This window comes from Pteropus medius, unplaced genomic scaffold (genome assembly GCF_902729225.1).
Source record: "Pteropus medius unplaced genomic scaffold, Ma_sr-lr_union100, whole genome shotgun sequence".
NCBI lineage: Eukaryota > Metazoa > Chordata > Mammalia > Chiroptera > Pteropodidae > Pteropus > Pteropus medius.
Genome location: NW_024350926.1, coordinates 2,359,429 through 2,385,719, shown reverse-complemented (window position 1 = coordinate 2,385,719; position 26,291 = coordinate 2,359,429). Strand labels below are relative to the sequence as shown.

Below are 26,291 nucleotides of genomic sequence, written 5' to 3'. Positions count from 1 at the left end.
CAGTTTTCAGTATATTCAGTTCACTCCAATACTGAGTGGACATATGCTACTACTGAGAAAGAGATCTTTAGCTCCCGTGGAAAGTAGAACTAAGAGTCTTTTATCCTAAATTCCTTTAAGGGGGTTTTAAAGACAAAATTTTCTTCAACTCAAAGTTAATTGCCAAACCAAAATCTAATGTTTTTAACTATATGCTACACACCGTATTAGGAGTGGAGCGTCGTGAAAAGAAAAACTTTGAAGTCAACATTACAATACAACGTAACTGTCATGGAAGTACCTCCAGATGCTTACAGACACCGTGGAAGCAATGATTACTGGACAGAGGAAGAAGAACTATTTCATGGTAGACATCTCTAAGCTGTATTTTTAAAGATTAATAGGCGCTCCCAGTCAGAAAATTCAGGGGGGAACATTTTAGGCAATGCTGACTATGTACACAAAATTTCAAGGGTGACTAAAGAAAAATGAAGCTGGAGAGGTGAGCTATAACGTTATCCTCCGCCCCTCACATCTACCTCTCACCCCCTCCCCACCCCAGCAAAAGTATGTGTTGAACATTTAATATGCTCGGTGTTAGGGATAAAACAAGAAACACAGGCATGGCCCGTGTGTTTTAGAACTTAGAGTCTAGTGCGGAGTAGGAGAGAGGAGGGGAAGGAAGAATAAGTAACACAAGCAAATAAATGAAATATTAACTGTTACTCTACCAGTTCACATATTAACTGTTGGGAGAAATCAAATAGGCTGTTGAAATTAACTCGGCCTCAGGGACAGAAGTGGTTTCACGGAGCAATGCTTAAGTTTAATTTGTAAACTATAAGAGCTGTGTACTTGACATCTTCAGAACACGAATAGCTCAAATAGATGACAAAACGCATGGTCATAGCTGTCCACGGGTTTCCACGGCCGCCTCAGAATGCTAGAGAACGCTCCTCTGAAGAAGTGTTAAGGCCAAACCAGCACAAGCCCTTAGGATTTTACGCATGTGCAGGGATTCGTAAGTAAATTAGGACGCCACGTTTATCTTTCTCTCAACCAGCATCCAGAACTACTCATATCTCAATTTCTCCGCAGACATCCTTATTTTTAGCTTTTCTACAAACTAATCTCATTCAAGGTACCTACACCCACGTAAAAACAATTTGTCCTCCAATCCTAGTTTAAAAGAGTTGCCCTCTTTCAATATGGCGGAGGCTGAGTCTGCGCAGTACGGACAAAGAAGGCAACGGCACTTTCTAGCACGGTAACATGCCCTTCTTCCGCTGCGTAAGGCTATACCATTCTCATACCCAATCATTGAATTTGTCCTAATTTACACATATAACTTTTCAAAATAACATATTCTTATTTAAGCCTCAGGAAGATTCCTCTGCCTCTATTATGTAACTGCTTTTATATAGTCGCGTTTCCGAAGGGGCCCGCCACCCCCGAATGGTCTGTACCAACTTCACCTCCGGTTTCAGGTGTCATGGCTACCTCGAGAGGCTAGTACGAGTTTATATCTGTGGTGGGGAGGCTCTCAAGCCCACACCCAGAAACCTAGCGAGCTAAAGTTGCGTTTTGCTTGTGGAGGCGACAACTTCTCCATTTGCTCGGCGATGGCGGCGTCCGGGAGTGGTATGGCTCAGAAAACCTGGGAATTGGCCAACAACATGCAGGAAGCCCAGAGTATCGATGAAATCTATAAATACGACAAGAAACAGCAGCAAGAAATCCTGGCGGCGAAGCCCTGGACTAAGGAGTGAGGAGGTCCCTGGCGAGGCGCAGGGGAGGGAAGGGGTGGCGGGAGTTTAAGTCACCCAGGGGGAGTGGGAATTTAAGGGGGTGGAGAGCTTGTTTTTTCGTGCGGAAGGGAGGAGAAAGAATATGCGCCTGAGAAATTTTGGTCTTCCTTTTATCCCCTCAAGTAGAACCTAAGCCCCTCCACTAGGGCGCTCTTCGTCTCCCCTTTCTGTTTCTATAACACCTTTGCCTCCGGAGGATGGAAGAGGAAAACGACAAGCGATGATCTGTGTTGTCACTTTTCAACATCCGTATTGTAATATATGCTACACAGTCTGCCTTGCATCCTACCTAACTCAATATACATCTTGTTGGGACCTTCAGCTGATCCCAGACAGGAGACCGCAGCTGTCTTCAGAAATTGAGCCAGCCCAAGGGTCTCTAACTATGAGCCGTCTTTTAGAAATCTATGATCGTTTTTTGACTACTGGTAATTATTTCAGAAACACTCGAGGCTCTACCCAGTCTCCTAGAATGTTACTCTACCAGTTCACATGAGCTACAAACTATATCAGTAGAGCTTAAGGCTTTTTACTCCTTAGCAAAATCCTTGTGTCCATGAGAGTGATGACAAGTTGAGGATTCTTTACCAACAGCATCTATCCTTTCCTGATCACAGATTGTGTTAGAGAATAAAAAGGGCACAGTCTAATGGAGAGACAGTAAGAAGAGCGGTGGTCAGCAACAAAAACCTCACTTTATTTGTCTCAGTTTTTTTACAAGGCAAGCTTTAACTGTCAGTATTCAGATCCAGCAATGTTTACTAAATACTTAATGTGGGCTGAGCACTGAGCTAGGAATTTCCATATGTCATTTAATCCTCATGACAACCCAGTATTGTATTCTAATTCCTAATTTGGAAATAAGAAAATAAGCAAATACAATTAAGTAACTTATTTCATGATCACTCTACAACAATAAACTCCAGTGGGAGCAACAGTCAGACCTAAGATGAGATCTAATTACTGTCACTAATTAGTTGATCCTTGGAAATACTTATACATGTTTATCTGTAAAATGGAAATAAGACCTATTGGTGATGCCATAAATATATTAAAAAGGCTCTAAAATGTATGTAATAGGAGCACAATAACTTTTTTTAAAATTTTTCCCAGTAAATGGAGGAGCCAAGATTTTAATTCATGTATTGACTCCCAAGATCAGGTCTCTGTTTTCAATTGTGACTGAAATCTGTGGGCAGATTTAAATGAAATCTGTGGGCAGATCTTAAAAAGTCTTCTTAGAGACACTTACTGACGACTTGATTCAGACTGGCTAGTTTGCCTGGTTGCTTGCTTCTTGAGCAGCCTATGCATTTTAGATTAATGTAGTCTCTTAAATATTTGGAAACGATCAGCTTTCCTCACTGTCTGTGGCTCTAATTATATTCATCCTAGCTGTCTTGGGCTGCATCAGTGAGATAGAAAATGTAATTTTATTCGATAGTAATTCATTCGAATCCACAGATGGCAGACTCCGAAATAGTGATAATAGTAGGACCAAAGATATTAGGGCTATATTTTTAATTTGAGGCTGATACCATAGAGAGAAGCCACACCCTTCAACACCCTGTTCTTTGAGGGTACTGTAAAAGATAGGTTAATAATGCTAATAACACCTAGCACTTATAAAGTTTGTGTCAGGCACTAAGCTAAGCATTTTATATACATTATTTCATTTATTAACTCTCTGAAATATCAGATGAGGAAACTGAGGCACAGGTATTAAGTGGCTGCCTCAGGGCCATAGCTAGGACATGGCAGTGCAAGGATTCAAACCTAGGTAGGCAGATGTCAGAGCCCACATTCTTAACCACTAAGCCTGAGACACAACCATAGTTAGACACAACCATCCAGCCAGAGTCAGAATCAGAGGTCTTATGATTCCAAATTTGATGGAGAAAAAGTCTATCGAACTGGTCATGTAATTACCTCCTTTACATTTGAATAACATATTTAAAAATGATGTCATAGTTTTCCCTTCCCCAAGGAGAAATATTTGGCAGGACTATGACATGTTTATCATTTCCATCCCCCTACAGGAACTCTGTCGTCGTCTACTTCCTTTATCTTTCCCACATTTCACACTCTTTCTCCCTCTTCCATCACTGTAAATTCCTTCAATACTTTATCTTCACACAAACTGTTTTTTGAAATTGTACTTTATATAAGAAACTTAATTACACCGTGCTTTTGTTTTGTAGTCACCATTACTTTAAGTACTGCAAAATCTCAGCATTGGCTCTGCTGAAAATGGTAATGCATGCCAGATCAGGAGGCAACTTGGAAGTGATGGGCTTGATGCTGGGAAAAGTGGACGGTGAAACCATGATCATTATGGACAGTTTTGCTTTGCCTGTAGAGGGCACTGAAACCCGAGTAAATGCTCAGGCTGCTGCATATGAGTACATGGCGGCATATATAGAAAATGCCAAACAGGTAAAAATGTAGTTCCTTAAAGTTTAGCCACTGCAAGTTAAAGAGTCTCATGGCTTTCGAATTGCTAAACTTAAAACTATCCTTTTTACATGAAAGTTATATTTTATAAGTTATTTTCAACAATTTCTATATAAAAGGTATATGAGGTTAGCATGGATTTTTTTAAAAATAAATTCTCTACACTCGAGAGTGTATCTTAAAAGTTCTTATCACAAGAAAAAAATTGTAATTGTGTGGTGATGGATGTTATTTAACACTCATTGTGATCATTTTGCAATATATACGTATTGATTACACTGTACATTTGGACAAATATGTCAATTATATCTCAAAAAATTTTTTTAATTCTCACACTCATTACCAGATTTGTGCTTAAAACCAAAAATTTGGAAATAACTTAAACATTCTTGAGTATAAAACTGATTAAATCAATTATGAGATAGCCATACAATGAACTGCTAGCCAGCCTTTAAAAAAACAAAAAAGTACTCATAAATTTACTAACATGGAACAAACCGCAGAATATTTTGTTAAGTAAAAGAGCAAAGTGTAAAACACTATGTGGTATGCCATTGTGTGTGTTTTTATTAATCTACATATGTACAAAGTATATTCTATAAGCAAAGAATATCTCTGGAAGATAGGTATGAAAGCAGCTGGTATAGGGGTAATATCTGGGCTGAGAAACTGGATAGTTGAGGGGAAAGCAGTGGGAAGAAGACCGAATAACTTATTATACTTGTATCTTGTTACTTTTGTGTTTTGGGCATGTATTATCTATTCAGAACATTTTTTTAATGTGATAGTAGCATATGCTATGAACTATTCAGTATACTATTATTTTATCATAGAATTGTGTAAACAGACAAATGATAAGTGTCTCTAGGATTAAATAGGAACCTCAAGCTCCCTTTCTCTTTTCATTTGTCAGGTCGGCCGCCTTGAAAATGCTATCGGCTGGTATCATAGCCACCCTGGCTATGGCTGCTGGCTTTCTGGGATTGATGTCAGTACTCAGATGCTCAATCAGCAGTTCCAGGAACCATTCGTAGCAGTGGTAGTAAGTACTTTTACAACCAGCTTTAATTAAGTTCTTCATGAAGACTTACTAAAGCAAGAATGCCAAGACATAAAAAAAAATAGTGTGGTAAGAGCAAAGCTCTGGTGTCAGTCTGCCCAGGTTTGAGTCTGAATTCCACTTCTTAGAAGCCGGAACTTTGAACAAGTTACTTAACGTCTCTGTCTCTTCTCCCACTCTGTAAGATGAGGGTGATCACAGCACCTGTGTCTCAGCTCCTGGCACATAGTAGGCATTCAGTCAGTGTTGACTGAATTGAGTAAATCAGGAATTGCTAGAGCAGCTCTTGGAATATTCAGTGTCCTAGATGCAATCCAGAGTGCTATGAATGAGGAAGGTAGAAACTGTTCACTATTAAAAAAATTTTTTTAAAGAGATGAGCAAATCTTCAAATATTCTTAAATACTACAATAACGAGATCTTATCTCTAAATTAACTATGAGACATTTCTAAACTTACCACTTTATTGAACTTTTATAGTTTTTTGCTTTGGTTGTTTTTCTCTTATTTGGTTATTTTCATTGTGTGTGCACATATGTGTATGTAGTGTTATATGTACATATGTATTTCTAGGTTTATAATGTTTAAACAGATGGAAATATTTTATAATAGATATTAAATATATCCCTGTAGATTGACCCAACGAGAACAATATCTGCAGGGAAAGTGAATCTTGGAGCCTTTAGGACATACCCAAAGGTAATTTTTTAAATTACTTAAGTTTTTTTAAATTCCAAATATTTGACATTTTTAAAGCTGTGTTATGATTAGTATCTTGTTTTGTCCTAAAACAGTTTTTACAAAATAGCATTCAACTTGTTCTTAGCAAGAAATAATACATTTTCAGAACATTTTCTTTAACTTGATAGCAGCATATGCTAAGAACTATTCTGCATACGATTATTTTACCATAGTACTGTGTAAATAGACAAATGATAAGTGTCTCTAAGATTAAACAGGAACCTCAAGCTCCCTTTCCCTTTTCATTTGTCAGGTTGGCTGCCTTGAAAATGCTATTGACTGGTATCATAGCCACCCTTGGCTATGGCTGCTGGCTTTCTGGGATTGATGTCAGATGCTCAATCAGCAGTTTCTGCATTTCATATTTTTGTGCTCTATGTTGTTAATTTTACTAGAAAAAGCTATCTTCACTTGTTAATAAGTGTCCATATGCCCATGGTATTCTGACAGGTACTAGAAAAACAAACTAAATATATCGGTTTCCTTCCCCGCAATCTAAAATAGATAATAGCACATGTGTACATCACCTGAGGACAAGAAAAATGAATCTATAAGCCAGATCCAGCCTTCGGCCACCATATAGGGTTGAGGGAGGGTTTAAGCAATATACATTTTTTTTTTTTAGAATATTTATGTTCATTATTTGGCTCCCACAATTAATGTTTCTATAAACAGAAAGCTACACATAAAACATGTTTTTCCTCTGGTTTTTTAGTCTTCTGTTTTCTTCATTTTTTTTAGGGCTACAAACCTCCTGATGAAGGACCTTCTGAATATCAGACTATCCCACTTAATAAAATAGAAGACTTTGGTGTACACTGCAAACAGTAAGTAATTTAAAAAACCTCAGAGAGCATTCAGTCTTCAGTCTAAGCCCCTTATAGATGAGGAAAAAAGGTTCAGACAAAATGCATTTCATATTTTTTAATATACAAATTTAGAATAATCTTTGAATTTTTTATTACTAATATTTTAATCTAATGTGTCTTTCACAGAACCGTAAACATTTTATCAATGTACATGATACTTGGCCCATCAATGAAATTAACAGTCGAAAGACATATTCAGGGCCAGCCTAACACTAGCATGTCTGCCACCCTCGAAGTACCCAAGTTCCACTTAGCAAAGATTCTTCCTAAACATTTTCACTCCAAAAGTTAAGCTGTACTAAAAACCATTGAATTGTATACTTCTTTAAAATAGTGAATCCTATGGTATGTGAATTACTCTCAATGAGGACAGTTTTCTCCATTTTCTGAATATATCTTGCCACCTCTCTTGTTATCACTTGGTCCCAAGTCACTGCCACCTGGAGCCTGAACCAAATATAAAATGTAAGTCAAACCATGTTCCTCCTCAGAATGACTTTCCACCTCACCAAGAGTACCATCCACAGTCCTTACCTTGGACCACACGACCTGTGTGCTCTGGCCCCTGCTGCCTCTCTGAGCTCATCTCTTATCACTGAACCTTAGCTCTCTCCAGTCCAGTCATGTCGCCTCCTTATGGTTTGCCAGGTGTGCCATGCAGCCTCCTGCCTTAGGGCCTTTAAACTTGCTGTTTCCTCTACCTGGAACATTCTTCCTTATTTCCAGGTGGCTCACTAACTACTTGAGTCATTGAGTGTCTGTTTAAGGGTCACCTTAATAGAGAATGTTCATTGGTCACCCAGTCTAAAATAGCACCTTCTTGTCGCTCTGTGTTCCTTTCCCCTGCTTTATTGTTCTTCCTAGCACTTGTCACCATCTGATATATTTGCCTCCTTGTCATCAACCCCTTTAGAATGTGAACTTCATGCAAGTAGAATTGATTCACTGCTGTATCCTAACATTTAAAACGGCATGGACATAGGAAGGTGGGCCTTCTCCGCTAAAAAAAGTGTTTAAATGATTATATAGTGTCCCCTTTTCTCTGTACCTCCTATCTCAACTTCAAGGAAAACTTTGGTTACCCACGTGCTGCCACTGCTCTTATTTTTTGTTTAGAAATTCTTAGAAAATTCCAGAATTTCTCAAATTGAGTTTTTAAACATATCTGGTTTTTAGTCATCCCAACATATTTCTGCAAAGAAAAAAGGTTTTTTGTTTTTTTTTCCAGTTAGAGGCTTGGGGTTAAATCATTTAACTTGCCCTATTGAAAAGAATTTCAGCCATCCCTGTTTGAGAGGATTGGTCCTGTGCATGGAAACACCTTTGCTGTGGCCTCTCACTCTCACAGTAATAGCCAATTTTTTCTTTCATTTATATCGAGTTGCAGGCGTATCAGAAGTTTGTACTTTTAATACCTACTCTACATTTTTTACCAGCAGCAGCTTTTGAAACAAACATCAATGACTGAGGCAGTCTACAAACCTACATTTCCTGTTTTTCTGAAATGTGAGCCTGTCAGAGAGGAGTCCCGCCTTTCTAGGTAGAATTTTGAACCTGGAATTTCTAGGAGATTCAAAGATGTTCTCTTACTTAGGATCAATTCCTAAATAAGGAGGAGTAAGCTTTTTCATATGGCAAATAACTGGCTTAATTTATTTTTATTTTAAATGTTGAATGAAACATGCTGTCAAGATGAAAGCAGGGATGTGTGTAGGCTGGTGATAAGTCCATTTCCTAAATTATCTGCATTTTATATTGACCTTTCTTTTTTAATCCTACCTTAAATCTCAGATCATAATGCATACTCAAAATCTGTTTTAAACACAGAATGTGATATAGATATTAAATATTTTTTTTAACTTTGAGGAACCTTTGTGAAAATAGTACACAAAAGTATTTTTTTAATTAGCTTGTATATTATCAGTGTTATACAAGCACCTAGTTTAAAGAGTAAAATTGTTCTATGAAACCTTATGGAAAACATAACAGTCTTGTACCATCCCCTTTCCCATCCCCCAGAGGCAATCATTTAAATTGTTGTAGTTACTCCTTTACGTATTTACCCCAGTATCTTCAAGCAACATGCTGATGGTGCTGCTGCTTGATTTTCGGTTCTAGGCAGTGTGTTATTGCTTCTTGTACAGAAGATGAGGATTTAGCTCCACGAGTAATTTTAAATAGTTTCATTTTCAGCTCTGCTACTGAGATTTGCAGCTAATCATTACACATTAGACAAAAAAATTTCATTGCATCAACCTGTGGAATTAAAACAGTAATTACATTAAAGCGATCCATAAATTTTAAAACATAAAAGTCTATTCTAGACTCTCGCCTTTATTTTCCATCCTTTATAAATCTAAAAATCTGTTGCTGTGCTCATCCTCTAATCTTTTTCCTCAGGTACAGAGGTCCAGCAACTTTCTAAAGCTGACCTTTCCACTTGAGCTCCCACCTCCCCTCCCCATGCCTGATCCCTCACTCCTGGTGCCTCACTTCTTAAATGCTCTCTTAAATGCCTACACTCCATATGTAAAAATAAAGACTGAGGTTTTGATAATAGACATAATTTTTCATATCTTTTATCTGCCACTTACTAGCTATGTGGCTTTGAGCAAGGTCTTTACTCTCTAAATATCTTTGTACAGTGGGAATAATGAATCTTCCCGTGTATGGTTGGAGGGAAGAGTAAGTGAGAATGTGTATAAAGCACCTAGGACATCAGAGATGCTCAAGAAATACTGTTCTACTTCCATATTTCACTAAGTGTGTCCTTTTCATCTACAGATATGCACAGTATCTTAATCTTGAAAAGGCCTTCACTTAATTCTGATGTCTTTAAATTCTTATTCTTTTTTATTTCTTCACTCCTGAACCAGTATTTTTTGTTATGTCCATGTGTCTTTGTCATTTGCAGCATGGACTTGAGCCTCAGCTTTATTTCTTCACATCTGCTTCACTGCAGTGGAATCCTCTGTGGTAGTCTTTCCTCTAACATGTCCTGCCACAGCCAACTTTCTAAAACACCTCTTTGGCCACATGATTGCTCTGCTCAAACACCTTCCATGAGTCCCAAGTACCTAGACGATAAAGTTTAAATTTCTTAGCCTTTTATTAATGTCCTCCACCAACTAGGCCCCAACACAGCTTTCTAGGTTTCCCTCACATAATTCTGCTCTTGCTAAATTGTCCAGGCAAACTGATTTACTTAGTATTCTTTTCATGGCTTTCCATTTTGTGAGTCGATGCTCTCTGCCTAATGCCCTTCTTGCTCTCAACCTATCCATGCCAGAGACTCATGTAAGGATTACTCTAGATCCTGCCTTCTCCCTGGGGTTTCTCAGGGCAGTTTTGTCAACACTAAGAGTGCCCATGATCTCTAATAGTTAATTGGTAGGTGATTCATTTTATATATGCATTATAGCATCACTTATTATTATTCAACATATGTCTTTTAATTTTTTGTGGATTCATACCACATCTTCTATATAAATGGTAAGCTCCTTAAGGTGAAGAAGTCCCTTGTTTTCCTTTGTATCCATCAGTGTACAGAACCCAGGGAGATATTTAAATATTTATTACTTTAAAAAAATATGTTTTTCAGACATTTAACCAAGTTTACCTTGCTATCCTTGATTATAAATTAGGTACCTTTGGAAGCAGTAGTAATTCTTGTAGGTGATTTAAGGACCTACTTCAAAGTTTACTTTTCCATAAAGCAGTAGGTCCTAATTAGGGGATTAGAATGGGAGGAATGGGGAATCCACATGTCATTTTCAGGATTTTTTTTTTTAGGCGAGGCAATCCTTGCTTGACCTCACAGATTATAAGGATCTTGTCAGCTTACAATCCCTTATTTTTTTACTTTTTATACCCACAGTACCTGGTCTTCCTAGGTGGACTCCCATCCAAGTATTAACCAGGCCCAACCCTCCTTAGCTTCTGAGATCAGACAGCATCAGGCTTGTTCAGGGTAACATGGTCGTAGACCATTTTCAGTATTTTTTAAAACCTAACAAAAATTACAGCTAACTCTACACAGGCAGTTCATTAAGCTTCTGTGCTGTTATCTAGAATGTATGAACTCGATAACATGGGTAAATATATGTCATTCAGAAAGTTCTTATTGGTTATTGATAACTCCTTGGAGATTTCTGGGCTCTACAAAGGGAGGAAGCAACACAAAGTTTAGTGAGCAGGACGTTTGGGACCACGCCTCTGAAGTGGGAGGGAACCATTGTGGTTATTATCTGTTGTTCTGAAAACGAAAATGTGACTATCTGGATGTAAAATGTAATTCACTTAAATTTGGCCATAACTTTTATATATGATATAGTTGGAAATTTTTTTTTGCTTACTAAGTTTGCGCTTCTGTTTCACAGATACTATGCCTTAGAAGTCTCATATTTCAAATCCTCTTTGGATCGCAAATTGCTTGAGCTCTTGTGGAATAAATACTGGGTGAATACGCTGAGTTCATCTAGCTTGCTTACTGTAAGTACTATATATGCAAGGGATGCGTCTGAGTTTTATTTAAGCTACATAAGTTGTTTAATAATCTGAAACTCTGTTTTCATCGAGAGCCTATGCCTGACTTGGCCAAGATAGCAGGGCTATGGTCAGGTTCTTCACAGCCAGAGCTGAGTTAGGCAAAGGTCTTTGTCATGGGCCATCGAGACCACGTCTAAATGGCAGCTGTGGTAGCCAGATGAGGGTGACATCTGCCCCTGCTGTAAAGAGACTGACAGAGAGAAAATACAAATACTGTTTTTGATTGTGTCAAGTATTTCAGGTAGGACTCTGGTGACAAGTGACAGAAGACCCAACCAAACTAGCATAAACAAAAAAGTGAATCGTGAGCTGCAGACTCCAGGAGTAGGGCTAAGTTCAGCCTCAGCTAAGTTCGCTTAGCTTACTAAGCCTTCAAACAACATTAGAAGGTCTTAGTTCTTCTCGCTCAGCTTTGATTTCATGTCATTTGGCTTCAGTGTTAGGCTTCATGTGAAAGCAGTATGACAGTTTCAGACATCCTAGCCTCTCACACATATTCATTCATTCATTCATTCATTCATTCCATTCATTCATCTATCATCCCCAGGTAAAGTCTCATTGTGTCTGAGCTTTGCTTAGGTCACATGCTCATCCTTAAACCTGATCTAGGCCAACACAGTGAACATCATGAGTGGCTGGGCCAAGGCAAGTGTTTTACTATAGTGCTGGGGCAGAAGAAACTCAGGGGCACATGGACTAAAAATAGGGAAAGGGTTGTCCCAGAAGAAAATCAGAATATCATTACCTTAAAGCAACAGATGCTGGGCAGCAAAAAACAAAAACAAACGAAAAAACAATATTTTCATTCCAATGTATCATTTAAACCTATTTAGAAGGGTATTTATTTAACAAGTTTCTATCAATTCTCTCTAGAGTTTACTCAGGAACAGTTTTTTTCTACTTTTAAAAAAGTAGTCCACTTCATATAGTACAATTTAGCATAATGATCAGAATCACACACTTTGGAATAAAATTAATTCAGTTCAAAACAACTCTGCCATTTTACTAGCAGTATGTGACCTTCAAAAAGTTATTTGTGACTGATCCTTTCTTGGACTCAATGTACCTACATCATTAAGTACATTGAGAATTAAATAAAATACTTTATATAAAGCAGTTAGCAAAGTGCCTGGCGTATAAGAAAGTCTCAGTAAATTATTCTGTTGTTGTTTGGTTCATTGTATTCAGGGAAAAAGACCTCACTTGAGCATATTTACTGTGTCTTTAAACACAATTCTAACAAGTTTTCTGTTCTTATTTTTTATCCTCAACAGTCACAAGTAGCAAATTGGAAGGAGAGTGATTATAATACCAAACATTTAAGTGCTACGTATGTGTCAGATACTGCTACATGCTTTATATGTGTTGTTTCCTTAGAGGCAAATGTACTAATAGCAGCTAGAAGTGACACATGATGGCAAAGGAAGAAAACACTAATACCAGAGCATTCTAAACCTTTGTGTAAGGGCAACCTACCAACTCAGCCTTCCAAATATGAAGTGATCTATAAACCCTAGGGTTTTTTCCAAATGTGGGATGAGGAGGGTGTATTGGTGTTCTAAACCAGTTAGATCCACATAAAGTAAATATAATTACATCTTTAAAAAATATCACAAGTTTGAAAAATCATTAGAAAAGCTGGTAGCATTTTAAAAGGCTCTCTTCAATGACTATGATGACAGTAAATAACTTTTCATGTTTAGTGACTAAATATATATCCTGTACAGTCTTACAAATGGAGCAAATAGAATAAAATACTAATTGTTGCCAAGTTGTTTATTTAATCTTTGTGCGCTTCTGTTGAAGATATAGGCAAAAAATGGAATATATACTTTACAAATCACCTTTATGAAAATTTATTTTAGATTTAGATACATTTTCAAGATGATATCCCATAAAAAATCTTTTTGAAAATATTATGGTTAAGTATATATATGTAAATATTAAAATTTTCTTTTTTAAAGTATGGAATATTAAAGGACAAAACGGTATATATATATTCCAACTTACCAAAAAAATGTAGGTGTGCAATGCAAGCAGATAGCAACACTCTGAAATATAACTGTGGTAATAGCTAGGTAGAGGGATTATACGCGTTTCTTTTTCCTTTATATTGCTCTATATTTTCCAAATGTGCAGTAATTGTTAAGTTTATAATCAGAAAAGCTAAAACAATGTTATTTTTGTTAAAATATAATAAGTACTAATTCTGAAAGTTCAGCAATAACAAATAACAAAATTATCTAACAATTATTAAGCCTTTAGCAGGTGCCATGGACAGGCCTAAGAGCTTTACATATGTTATTTAATTTAATCTTCACCATAGCCTTAAGGTAGAAATTACTGCCTTCCTCCCCCGTTTTCAGAACAGGACTTAAGACACGGAAGAATAAAGGAGCAGAACCAGAACCAGGACCAGAACCTGGACTCCACTGCCAGAGTCTCTCATTATAACATAGATTAGATTTCAGCAGTCAAAAAGAAAATTTTCAAATTTAATATTGAAATTATAAAAGGGGGAAAACTCTACACTTACACTGCTTGTACTTTGGAGTCAGTTTTGAGTTTTGGCAAGTTTAATATGACCTCTTAATTCACTGACTATCCACTTAGATTTCATAGTGGAATTCTTTGTAAATGAAATGTTTATATGGAAAAAAATGAATTTACATTAAACTTATCTAATGGTAGACTGTGTACTGACACAATACCATTTCCCCACAGAATGCAGATTATACCACCGGTCAGGTCTTTGATTTGTCTGAAAAATTAGAACAGTCAGAAGCCCAGCTGGGACGAGGGAGTTTCATGTTGGGTTTAGAAACACATGACCGGAAGTCAGAAGACAAACTTGCCAAAGCTACACGAGACAGGTAAGAGCAGATCTATTCCTGCCCCTCCTTTTGTTTCAGGATTTGCAAATAATAGGATTCAAATTCCTTATGATTTAACTTACTTATAACTTAGAATGGCATCTGAATATTAACTAATTGGGACCTTTAAGAATTGTCAAATGCAGATTTTAGCTTTGAAAATTTAGTAGGCAATAGGTAAGAACATTAATGGCTTAAAGGTCTAAATAATGTTATAAAAAAAACTCTTAGTTACCTTTTCTAGGTTCAGCTAGAAACTGCAACAAAGAAAACCAGTCAATCACTGGATCTTTAAAAAAAAAAAAACTTTTGCAAAAGAATGTCCTAATTTATTCTAATTATCTTCTGAGGGATTGAAATAGGATTTCTTAAATTTATCAAATTTAAAATTTTTATAAAGTTTAAACTCCTAAATATCACAGTGATGATTGTGTCTCTCTTGTTATTCTTCTGAAATTATCCTTTATATAGTAACTTAGTATCCTAGATTTCACTAGCAAGATTTGTTAGGAGTAAACTGGGCATATATTCTCTGATAATTTAGGAAATAATTGTGTTGCCCTTCAGATGCATATGGGATTGGGAAAACTACCCAAATAACATTTACTTTCACAAAAATTGGAATTTGAATGTGATAACTAGGGGCAGAGAGGAAGAGACAACTATGTTTGCATCTGTATAAACTGAAATCTTGGTGTCCATTTTACAAAAAACTGGACTAGTGGGTAGGAAGAAGAAAGAAGGGAAGATGAAGTGTTTTAGGAGCAGAAGCGCTCTTTGATTGGAATTACCTCATTCCTTTCTTCTCCATGGGTTTTCAGAAGGTATAGGTAGAGCTAGTGGCCTGGAGAAAAATTACATTTTTCTTTGACAGTAGGTCTCATTTTTGGTATTTGCTGTGTGTTTTTGCTCAGCTGTCTTTGCATGTCTGTGATCTATAACTTTATCTACATTTACATCTCAATTTCTTATGAAACAAAAATTCACTAAGAAGAAAAGAGGAAAGACAAAAGTAGTAGTACAAAAGTAGAGAATTTTCCTTATTTGGGTAACTTAACAAGAACTGCATCTCTTCTGAATATGAGTGGGTTATTGTTTTTTGCTTTTATTTTTTATCAATTCTAAAATCTAAATCCTTCACTCACTAATCTAACTTTGACTTTTAATTGTTTGAAGAATGTGATGATTTCAGGAAAAAAATAGGATTCTTTAAAATCATTTTAAAAATTATTCTAAGTAATAAACACAAGGAACAACTGATTTTAATATAATGTTAGAATTAATCTATAATTATGAATTATATAAGTTCAGTCACTTTCTAAAACAGAACTTTTCCCAAAGCTGCTGACAAGTTACAAAACTAACTGTTACGAATTATATCAAATTTTACATTGTCATTCTTTGTGATGGTGCTAGTAAATACAGAAATGATCAAAAGACATGCAGAAGGCTAAAAATCACAAGAGTAAACTATAATTGGTGTGGTTTGGGAATACGAATAGAACTGAAAATTATTGGGGGTGCAAGGACAAATGCGGGGGGTGTTGCATGTTTGAAACAGTTTTCAGTTCTTGTGACATTATGCAATGTGTCTTTTCTTTCCAGCTGTAAGACTACCATAGAAGCTATCCATGGACTGATGTCTCAGGTTATTAAGGATAAACTGTTTAATCAGATTAACATCTCCTAAACAATCACTAAGTAGTACTTTTGCCTGAAAGCCAGTATGAGAAAAATATTCAAGTAATACTTTAAAACCAGTTACCAAAAACTTGATTAGAAGTATAAGGTGCTCTGAAGTGTCCTGAACATTAACATCCTGTAATAAAACTCTTTAAAATGAAACTGATTTTTCATTGTTTTGTGGGAGGGGTTACATTATTTTTCTGGTGTCCTTTAATGTTATTGAATATTAGGGAAAGAGATGTTTATTAGAACCTTTCTATTTTTTAAAGAGTCTTGCCTATCTAAATTAGTAAAAATATTTCAACGTTTCACTTGCCATAGTGATTATCAGAGCCATTTTTCAATTCATCTATACACTAAGTCCTCACTTAATATCAATAGGTTCTTAGAACTGCAGGAAAATGACATATAATGAAACTAACTTTACCATAGGCTAACTGATATAAACAAGAGTTGAGTTCCTACGAGATCTCATCATTTTAATGAAATGACATCGGATGAAACAGCATTATTCAAGGACCTGCTTTACCTTCTTTTGACAGCCAAAAATATACATGGCATTTTTGTGTTCCTATGAAACATTAACCAAGTCACACCATAAATTATTTTCCTGAAAAATCACATAACTTATTTGAGACAGCCTAGCACAGGGTATCTAGTCATTCAGCTATTCACCAAGCTCTTTTACTGAACCAGGCCCAGTTTTACTCAGATATTTTGAACAAGGTAGACATGGCCACTATCCCCACAGACCTTACTGTGGAGGCCAAAGCTAAGAAACTCCCTTCACAGCAGGGAGAAGTAAAGTGTGCTAAGGAACTTGGGGGAAAAACACCTGCCCCAGTAAGGAGTTGCCCAGGTAGGCTTCCTGAAGGGAGTACCTGACGTTAAGCTGAAATTTTAAAGATAGGACGACTGGCCAGGAAAAGCGTAATGGGGATGCAATTACTTTTACAGGCAGAGAGTACAGCAATGTGTGAAAGGCCAGAGGCAGAGAGAATGAGGACTGAGATTCAGACTTGAGTGTTGAGCAGAATGTGGGAAGTGGCAAGAGATGACTTTAATTGGTAAGATAAGGAGCCTTTTGGACTATCCAATGGCAATGAGGAGTTGAGTCTTAAACAGCACAAATTTACTAGATTGCTGTGTCTAAGAGCGCTCGAGAGGTTTGGGGTAGAGGACTGGATGACGTGACCTAGGAAAATAAAGAGTAAGAAGAGCCTAAGACAAATTAAGGAAACCAAACTTTTAAAATAGCAGAGGAAGAGAAGACCACAGGAGCAGAGAAGTAAGGAAAGTGATTTACCAGTGACTTCACATGCTGCCAACAGGTCAAAGAAAACAAAGCCTAAAAGTATTCCATTAGGTTTAGCAATGAAGTGGTCTTTGGTAAGATGAGAAAGCCAATTAACACTAGTATCCAAATACTTGCTCACACAGTTGATGACATTAGCATTTGGTCTCGTTTTATATCCTTTTAAATAAAAGCAGGCACCCCCGGTTTCATATGGTTCAACCTGACCTCCATTTCTGTGCCCTTTTTAAAAAATCATGACTCTCCCCAACAAGCAGCCAAAATCTGTATTTACTGCCATAGCCTTCTGTGACACCGACACCATGTTGAATCACTTAATTAGGAACCTCTGACAAGCTCATTGAGGTCTCTCTGGCAGACATGATTGAATGGTTAAGGTTTTGAATGGAAAGAGTAAGGAGTCACTGAAGTCACCATGAAAACATACTGGCAGTTTTCATTCCAAGACTAGAATGTAGTTATCCACATTTAATTTGATGTTGGTGACCTAATCAATTACACCTTGGTGTGATGGAAAATACCTATGGTAACAACAGAGAATTACCAGGAAAAGCAAGCTTTTTAGTTCTAACTTCATTGGATTTATTTTGATAAGTTTCAGTATTTCAGTTATGATGCCTTGTTTGAGACAGACAAACACACGTACACAGTGCTTTTAAAAAAATGACTTTGTTGAGTCACCTAACTCCAGGGTACAAATTTGTTTTAGGTACAGCTGGATTAAGCTTCCTATTATAGCTTCACCCTCCACACGTTGACTTAAACCTAAAGCTGATTCCCCAAACTGGCTGCACACTGCACCATCCAGTTAGGGGGAAATAGCTGCTCATAATTGTCAAAATAGGTTCCCACTTCACTCTGATTGGTCTAACTTGAGTTGTGAGTCCACCCTTGGGATTATACATAGTGATTGCTTTATACCAATTAAGGGCCACCCATGGAGCTGAAAGTAGGGTAAGGGATACCCACTATGCATAACTACTATACATCGAGAAGTGAAATGGATACTACAGAGACAACCAACAATATCCCCTCTACTCATTGGCCCAGCCCAGGCAAAAATAGCCCTAGAAAGGAACATTTGTGTTTTATTGTAAATGTAGTTACTTCATCAAAAAGCAAGATCCTTTACAAATATTTTTAAAGGATATCTTTAAGTTCTAATGTATTATCATAATCACTTTTGGTATAAGTGCCCCAATTTATTTTACTGAGCTTTTAGGAAATCAGGGTTCAATTTGCAGCCATCATTCAGAAACTAATGAATTGGGGTTACCTTTTCCTGCAAAGTATTATCTTACAGCCTTGAGCTATTTGGGAGCTGAAAAGGCCATTTTCTAAGTGAAGTCTGTTTTTTGTTCAGTTTCAACTTTTTTCAGAGATAATTTCTCAAGCTTTTTGGTGATAATATACAGGAAATGTCAATCGTCATCAAAAACTTAATCTAATGTCCAAGTAGTAAAATGAGCCAGAAGCATAGGCTAGAGAAGAGATGGAGAGAGAAGTCATGGATATGGAATGAGGATTGCAACCAGTTAAGGATACAGCGAGAACCCAGAATCAAGGCTGTCCCAGTTTTTCCAGATTGTTTTACTGTCTCAAGGTCCTAGTTCCAAACAATTCAACAACATTAACTTACATAAACTCTTGCGAATACATGCATTTAGTACCATTTTCATGTTACATTGTCCAGTTATATGAGCACTAAATTCTACATGTTTTATTTATTGATTAACAATAAAACACCACACAAGTTGTTATTTTGAAATCCGTAGCACAGCCAAGAAAGAAGAGCCAACGAGGGAGAGAAACCGTTTGTGCTCCATTGTTTCTTAATTTGGAAAATAAGCTTTCAGACCAAACATCACATGCTCCATTTGAGGGATCTAGTCTGAAGATTGTTGTCACAAATTAGTATGACTACCTAGTATTCAGAATTTTGAAAAATCACTGCATTGCGCAATAGAATAATAAACTGCCCAATAGTACAGCCACTTGAAAATAAACACAGAAAGGCAGGAGCATAAGTAACTTTACAATGAATCAGAGAAACTATTTAGGAGTTGGAGTGCTACATATTGCAGAGGTTCAGTTTCCAAAAACTGTTCTGAGTGATGAGGTACAGATGCATAAGTCATGCATGCAGGGAAGAGTTCATTTATATTGCTAAGTCTGCACTGTATCCACCACATGTAGCTGAATAAACTGAACTGAACGGACTGTTGAGTTCCAAGGTTTCTTTCTGTATTTCTGGATTGTTTTAACTATAAACTCCAAAGATATACATTGGTGAGCAATGTGGGGGGCTTTTTTGTTCTGAGGAAGGGGTGATTTTTAAAGATAGGAAAATGTACTACAGAGAATGACAGCTCTTTTTTTTTTGTTGTTCAGCCTTATATTAAAAAAAGCAAAAGATGATTATGTTCAAATTATGATGTAATTATTTCATTCACTGTTTAATAACTGATTTATCTATGTCATTGTTTGCAAAATACGAGTTAGAAAATTAAAAATCTAATTGTTCTCTCGTTTTTGCCTGTTTTCAATACAAGTTCCAACAGGAAATAAATTTACCTTCTTGGGGCCAAAATGCTAGTTTAAGGATTTCAAGTAACTTCCTCTGAGGTAATCAGTCTGTAAATTTCTAAAAGTTACTAAACCTTTATCCAAATAGTAGTAGAAGAAATACCATTCATCTTTGTAAATATTAAGATCTACTTATTTTAGAAAACTAATAACACAAAATGCAGGTCAACTGTAACCAGATTGGCATACTTAAACTTTTGATCTCAAAAATCAGAATATTACAAAAATGAAATACGGAACTCTGTCATTTCAGGTCAAATTTGGGAGGAAACAGCTAAAATCATAGCTTGATAACTAACACCAATGATTAATTGCTTTTTCAACATGTGGACTATCTTGGTGCCAAAAATTATGGAACAATTGCCTAACAAATTGGAGAGTCCCTGATGTCAGTGCTCATATTTTCTTTGGATTATACTGAGCAATTATGCTAAACTTTCTAATGATTGAGTAAAATAGTATTGTGCCTTGGGGCACATTTTGATGAACTACAGTTGTACTTTCATAACCTAAGAGGCATATGCAAAAAGAAGTATATTGTCTATACTAGAGATCTGTGACCTTTATGTTAGATTCTAGAGAATTATAAATGTCATATAACTATGAATATGTTTACCATTAATAGTTATTACTTAAAACTACTAACCTTCCTGAAAAATTAGTTGGTATAAGCCAAACTCTAAATAAATGCTTAATTTAAATAATTCATTTTTGTTCCTAGAATTTGCTACTTCATACTCCATATTCAACTCATTATTTGTATTATCAATGATACTAAATAAGTCTTTTAAAACATGTATGTATGAGTTTAGTTTTAATATTTTACTTCATCTCTTATGTAATCCATGTATCATTTCTTACATGTTTCCAGTAAATTTGAGGCTATTATCTGAAGATTCTGGGCTTAAATGACACAAATTAAACTAAATAAGAAATCAATTTATAATCTTATGTATGAGTACACACCATGTTGAATAATTACAACTATCTGAAGTTAATGTGATATGCTACCCATGTGAGACTTAATTATACATGATCACCACTTTTTAGAGAACATTATTTTTAAACTTTCTAACTAGTCTTAATATTTAAGGTCAAACATTATATCACTTAAAACTAAGGAACTATGAACTATTGAAATGGCAATTCATTTAGACAGACATCAACACTATGGGCTTTTAATTATCCCAAGACCTAAAAATAATTTATTTGCAAGTGTTTTACCTATTTCGGCAAAGATCAAAACTGAAACAAAATCTACATTAAATATGAGATTTTGAAGCACAAGTAGAAATTATATTTTCTAGTTCTCAGGCTCCTGCTACCAGATTTCTAAGAGTATCTTTGAGAATACTATACTCATCGCATTAATATCTCACTACAAGAACATTACATTTCAATTAGGATTTTGAATTTCAACTTAAAGTGGCAACTGTTCTCTGCTCCAAAATCTAAATATAGTAAAATTAGTTTTTTCCTATTAACAAAAGGAAAATGTATATACTGCCTTAAAAGTTAAATACTGTGATATAGCAAAATCCAAAATTTTCACTGTGGCCTACAGACTGATCTAGTCCATTTTCCTCTCATTCTATTCTCTGCCTCCTCACTATGCTTCATCCACACTGTCCCCTGCACCCTTATGCTCATCCAGCTCTTCCCCCTCTCCAAGCTCTCAGACTGGCTGCTTCCTGCACCTGGAACACTTCCTCATTGACTCTCACAAGCCTGGCTCATTCTTCGAGTCTCAGTTCAAGTTCTACTCCTCAGAGAGGCCTTGCCTGTCTCCCTCGTCTCAAGGAAACATCTCTCCTCTTCCCTCCTTCCTCTCCACTTCTATACCCCAGTGTCACTCTATTTATTTCCTTCACAGGACGTACCACAATTCGAAATTATCTTGGTCATTGATATATTTACATTGATATATTTCTTTTTCACTTACTAGTCTCCTCTTACTAGAACATAAACTCCATGCGGGTGAAGACTTGGTCTAACTAACTTCTGCATCCCCAGCACCTTGAACAACGGCACATGGTAGGCATTGTGTAAATATCTGTTCAATGAAGAGAGAAATGCAGTAAACATTTCAATTTGTTTTTAAGAAACATTAACAATATGCGTTTTAGAATGACAAGATAAAATGTGTTCATGTCTTTTTACAGGACACTGACTTTTGTTGCAGTGTAAGATCATTATAAAATGAGTATTACATTTTAAGAAGTTTCCCAAACTTCTTAACAGATTTAAAGGAAGAGTGAAAAAATGCTTCTTTTTTTAATTGTTCAATCAAGGGTCACCATTACAGAAATATGCAACAGGCCATACACTAGTTAAAAAAAGCACCAGCCATTGTCAAAAACAATCACGAAGGAGTGAAACTCTTTTTCAAACAAGTTGACCAAAACTGGAAGACAAAAGCCCCACCAAATAAAGCAATTACATACAGGTATACAGATATACAAGATGTTTTTACGGACTTTAATAAATTATTTTGAAAGACACACAAATAGAGTATATTACATTGTTGAGTTTCACTCTTAACCTCAATCCATCACCAACTAATTAAACTTTTGCTGAACTTATTATTGGCCTGATAAACTTAAGCAAAGTCTTGGTTCTCCATTAGAAGACAGAGGTTCCCACCCCTGGTTCTAAAGACAATTAAGCAATGAACTATTCCTGAAATTTAAACTTTTCTAAAATTGTAAGTCCCTTTCTTATAAATGTTCCATGAAAGATTGAAACTGAATTGTTAGACTGTGGACAATAGATGTTTCAGAGATAAAGATAAAACATTACTTAATTAGAAAATCAGGGACGATGTTTGCAAAAATCTTTTTCAAAAAACAGTTCTACTCTAAGATATATTAACTGTATGATGTAAGTGTGACTTTAAGTAATGAAACTAATTTTCAGCTTACATCCCTTACAGTCACATCCCATACATGTTATATATATTACAATGTGACTATAGTGGAGGGTGGAAGTGTCGCTTTTAGAAAAAAGTTCTAAAGAATTTAGAATGTGTATTAAAGAATTTTAATGTGTATTAAACATCATAGAAGTTTTAGAATAGAACTTGAGAAATTCTTTGTGTATTAAATTAGGAGAACATTAAAAAATAAGTAGAACTTGACAAAGTCCTTTCACATCCATTCTTAGTAGTGAAGGGGGCAGTGCAGAGACAGCTGGATTTGAAAGTTTCTAAGATTTGGTGACCGAATATGGGGGTACTAGTAGGTGAGAGAGTACCCTGCTTTGGGTAGCAGGGTGAACTGTGGGAAATACAGAAACTAGAGGAGACAGGTCAGATTTGTGCAGGATAGAAATGAGTTCAGTTTTTACAAGTTCATTTTCTACTTCTTCTAGGAATTCATACCCAGATGGAATGAATATCTAGCAGCCAGTTGGATGGATTTGTCTGGAACTTGGGAGAAATAATTTGGATTATTTTATGTATAACCTATGTAATAACATTACTGTATTTAATAAGGGACATAAATTAGTTACTAAGTTTTTAAAAAAGTATTTATTATTGGTGCCCATATTGAATACATAATGGCATTAAAAGACCATGAAGTTCTCAGTTAAGTGACTATCCCCAGATTATAGAAATCAGGATTAATACTTTGAATGTATACTGCTTCCTCCATAAACCAAAGGGTTCCCTCTGTATCTATATCCCTCTATAAATGGATCCTTGTTAAGAAATCTTTCACTGAAAATCTAAAAGTTCCCTAGTTCGATCCCGGGTTTCAGCACCAAAAAAAAAGAAAAAGAAAAAAGAAAGGAAAACAATTTTCATTTCAGCTAAGCCACAACCTCCTACAGTGACTTTCATTTGTCTCTGAGCTCCACTCAGAATGTCCTACGAAAATAGGAATCATGTCCCAAATTTCTAAGTAAATCTTCCCTCCTTGAGGGAATTTTCCATTGCTCCCTGTATTAGTTTTTTATTGCTGCATAACAAATTATCCCAAAACTTAGTGGCTTAAAACAACACACATTGATTATTTCACAGATTTCATGGGCCAGGAATTTGGGTCCTGTGCTTCAGAGTCTCTCACAAGGCTATAATCAAGGTGTTGGCCAGGGATGGCATTTCATCTGAAAGCTCACCTGGGGATGGATCAACTTCCAAGCTTAAACAGTAGTTGCTGGCATTTGGTATCTTGTTAGACTGAGGCTCCCAGTTCCTCGCCAGCTTTTGGCTAGAGGCCACCCTCAGTTCCTTGCCAAGTGAGGCTCTCCTAATGACAGCTTGCTCTATCAACAAGCACAAGCTAAAAATACAATAGTCTGCTGGCAAGACAGATGCAAAATCTTTTGTAACCAAATTGCAGAATTAACATGTCATCAATTTTGCCTTATTCTATTGGTGAGTACAAGTCATTAAATCCAGGCCACATTCAAGGGTAGGAGATTACACAAGGGCATGAATACCAGGAAGTGAGATCACTGAGGCCATCTTAGAAGTCTGCCTACCATACTCGCTAATATTTACCAATCTACAAGGTTAGGACAAAAAGAGGAGTTAACTCCAATAAAAGTAAATTTTTCTGTATAGAGTTATGTGATGATATACATGTCTGGGTCCTTTAAAACGCTGGTTTCTCAATGAAAGTAACTAAACATTAAAGGGTTTGCTTAGTGCTTCATATAGGGCTGTGTAGTATGTACTCTAGAAGGTCAAAAAAATACAAAAAAATGTACAAAGATATGTAGAACAATTTTTGAAATAAATGTGCTTCTGTTTAAAGTTACTTGAAAACTCTAGGGGAGACTTTTAAAAGTGAACTTTTTAGCACGATTCTTCCGAGAGTGCCTTTTAAAATGATTCTCAAGACTTCACATTTTTTTTACAAATAGAAATTTCCCAACATCTGTCAAAGTGTAACTCTTAGACTATTTTACACTGAACTTAGAAATGTGGCACTGAAAACAAGTATTTCTTGTAGTCTGCCAAATTTCTGCCACATAGGAAAATACACAGATGACTGTTTAACACTGTGTGCCACTAGACAGGAATTATATTTCACATCTTAATGAGAAAATACTTTCTTTTAAACTTAACCTGTTGCATCAAAAAAATTAATTAGTAATTCAACCATTTTAAACTATTTTAAATACCAGCAGTCGCAAAGAGATTTTCAAATCCACAAAGAGCAGACTCTAAAAATGAACTTTCAGAATATAATTTTCTCATTTTTTAAAACCCAATTACTAAAGTAAGAGAAATAAGCATTTATAATCTCACCACCAAAAATAGCCACTATTAAATATTTTGGTATATAGATCTAGATACAAGTATAGATCTATAGATCTACATCTAAGTTTATACTGTAGAGATATAGACATATATATGTATATGTCTATATATACAGATATATATCTTTTTAGACATTTAAATGTGTATGTAATTTTACCGAAAATGAGATCATACTCCTTTTTATAATGAAACTGTTATAAAACAAAGATTAACAGAGTAATTGATTTTCAATGAAGCACTGCTAAACACGTTTCTAGCAAAGTAATGTTACAAGCAGGTTAACTGAATGCTACACAGAGCAATGGGAGAGCCCTGCATACGTTGCTAAAGCTATTGTTCCCAAATGAATGACCTATAAAACAGTCAAGAAGGGCATCTGATTTGTGCTGTAGTGTTCTAGCCATGTTATTTTGATTGTTCTTTTACTTCTTTATATCCTTCCGTAGCTTTTTATTCTGTCAGTAACTCGTTCCTTAAACACTTTCTCTGGAGTCTAAATCTAAATTACTAGTTTCTGAATCACTAAATTATTATTTGTTCTCAGAACAAATCTCACTTCCAATGAACCTTTCTCTGATATCTTAACCAGCTTTGCTTCCCTCTTCCATCCAAACTAGTTGGCATGGTTATTGACTTGCCGTATGCCTCTTTTCCCTCACAACCATTTATGACCTCATGGTTTCAATGATTAGTTATAGTCTGGAAACTATTAAACCTATCTCGTCCCACACATGTGTGAACCAAACTTACCCACTTCCTTTCAAATTTTTTGCTACCTCTCCTCATTCTCTGGTATTGTTCCTTTATCCTAGCTAACACCCAGTAGTTATCTTTAACTTCTCCCTCCCTTTATCCTATCCAGCCTCTTTCCGTTAACTCATGCTTCAAAATGCCTAAATTTGTTCATTCCTTGCCTTCACCCCTAACACAGGCCAAAACTGCCTCACAACTGGACTTAAGCAACAAAATCTTGAATGGGGTTAGGGTTCATCTGTCCCCATTCCTGTGTCCCTCTTTCTAGGCTACTCACTGTAACCATCAGTAATTTACAAGAGGACCTGAGCTTGAAATCAGGAGCCCAAGGGTAAATTCTCTCTCTGCCA

General features: G+C 36.1%; 1 protein-coding gene across 2 annotated transcripts; it reads left to right on the top strand.

The window, feature by feature from the left end:
• The first annotated feature begins 1,280 nt into the window (after window positions 1-1,280).
• On the top strand, window positions 1,281-16,177 carry COPS5 (COP9 signalosome subunit 5). Of its 2 annotated transcripts, none has more exons than XM_039841803.1 (8): window positions 1,281-1,744; window positions 3,989-4,223; window positions 5,155-5,283; window positions 5,935-6,000; window positions 6,784-6,869; window positions 11,291-11,402; window positions 14,184-14,332; window positions 15,938-16,177. In XM_039841803.1, exons 1-8 carry the CDS (start codon window positions 1,602-1,604, stop codon window positions 16,020-16,022), a joined length of 1,005 nt encoding a protein of 334 aa, XP_039697737.1. In that variant the 5' UTR covers window positions 1,281-1,601; the 3' UTR covers window positions 16,023-16,177. The 2 variants fall into 2 exon arrangements, with proteins under 2 accessions (XP_039697737.1, XP_039697738.1); XM_039841804.1 differs by having other exon boundaries at window positions 1,601-1,752.
• The last annotated feature ends 10,114 nt before the right edge of the window (window positions 16,178-26,291 follow it).

What these genes read in the sequence shown, in the direction of transcription:
- COPS5 (XM_039841803.1), top strand. Translation starts at nt 1,602, where the DNA reads ATGGCGGCGTCCGGGAGTGGTATGGCTCAGAAAACCTGGGAATTGGCC. An exon ending in GCGAAGCCCTGGACTAAGGA is followed by an intron (nt 1,745 to 3,988) that starts GTGAGGAGGTCC and finishes TTTGTTTTGTAG; the next exon opens with TCACCATTACTTTAAGTACT. An exon ending in ATATAGAAAATGCCAAACAG is followed by an intron (nt 4,224 to 5,154) that starts GTAAAAATGTAG and finishes TTCATTTGTCAG; the next exon opens with GTCGGCCGCCTTGAAAATGC.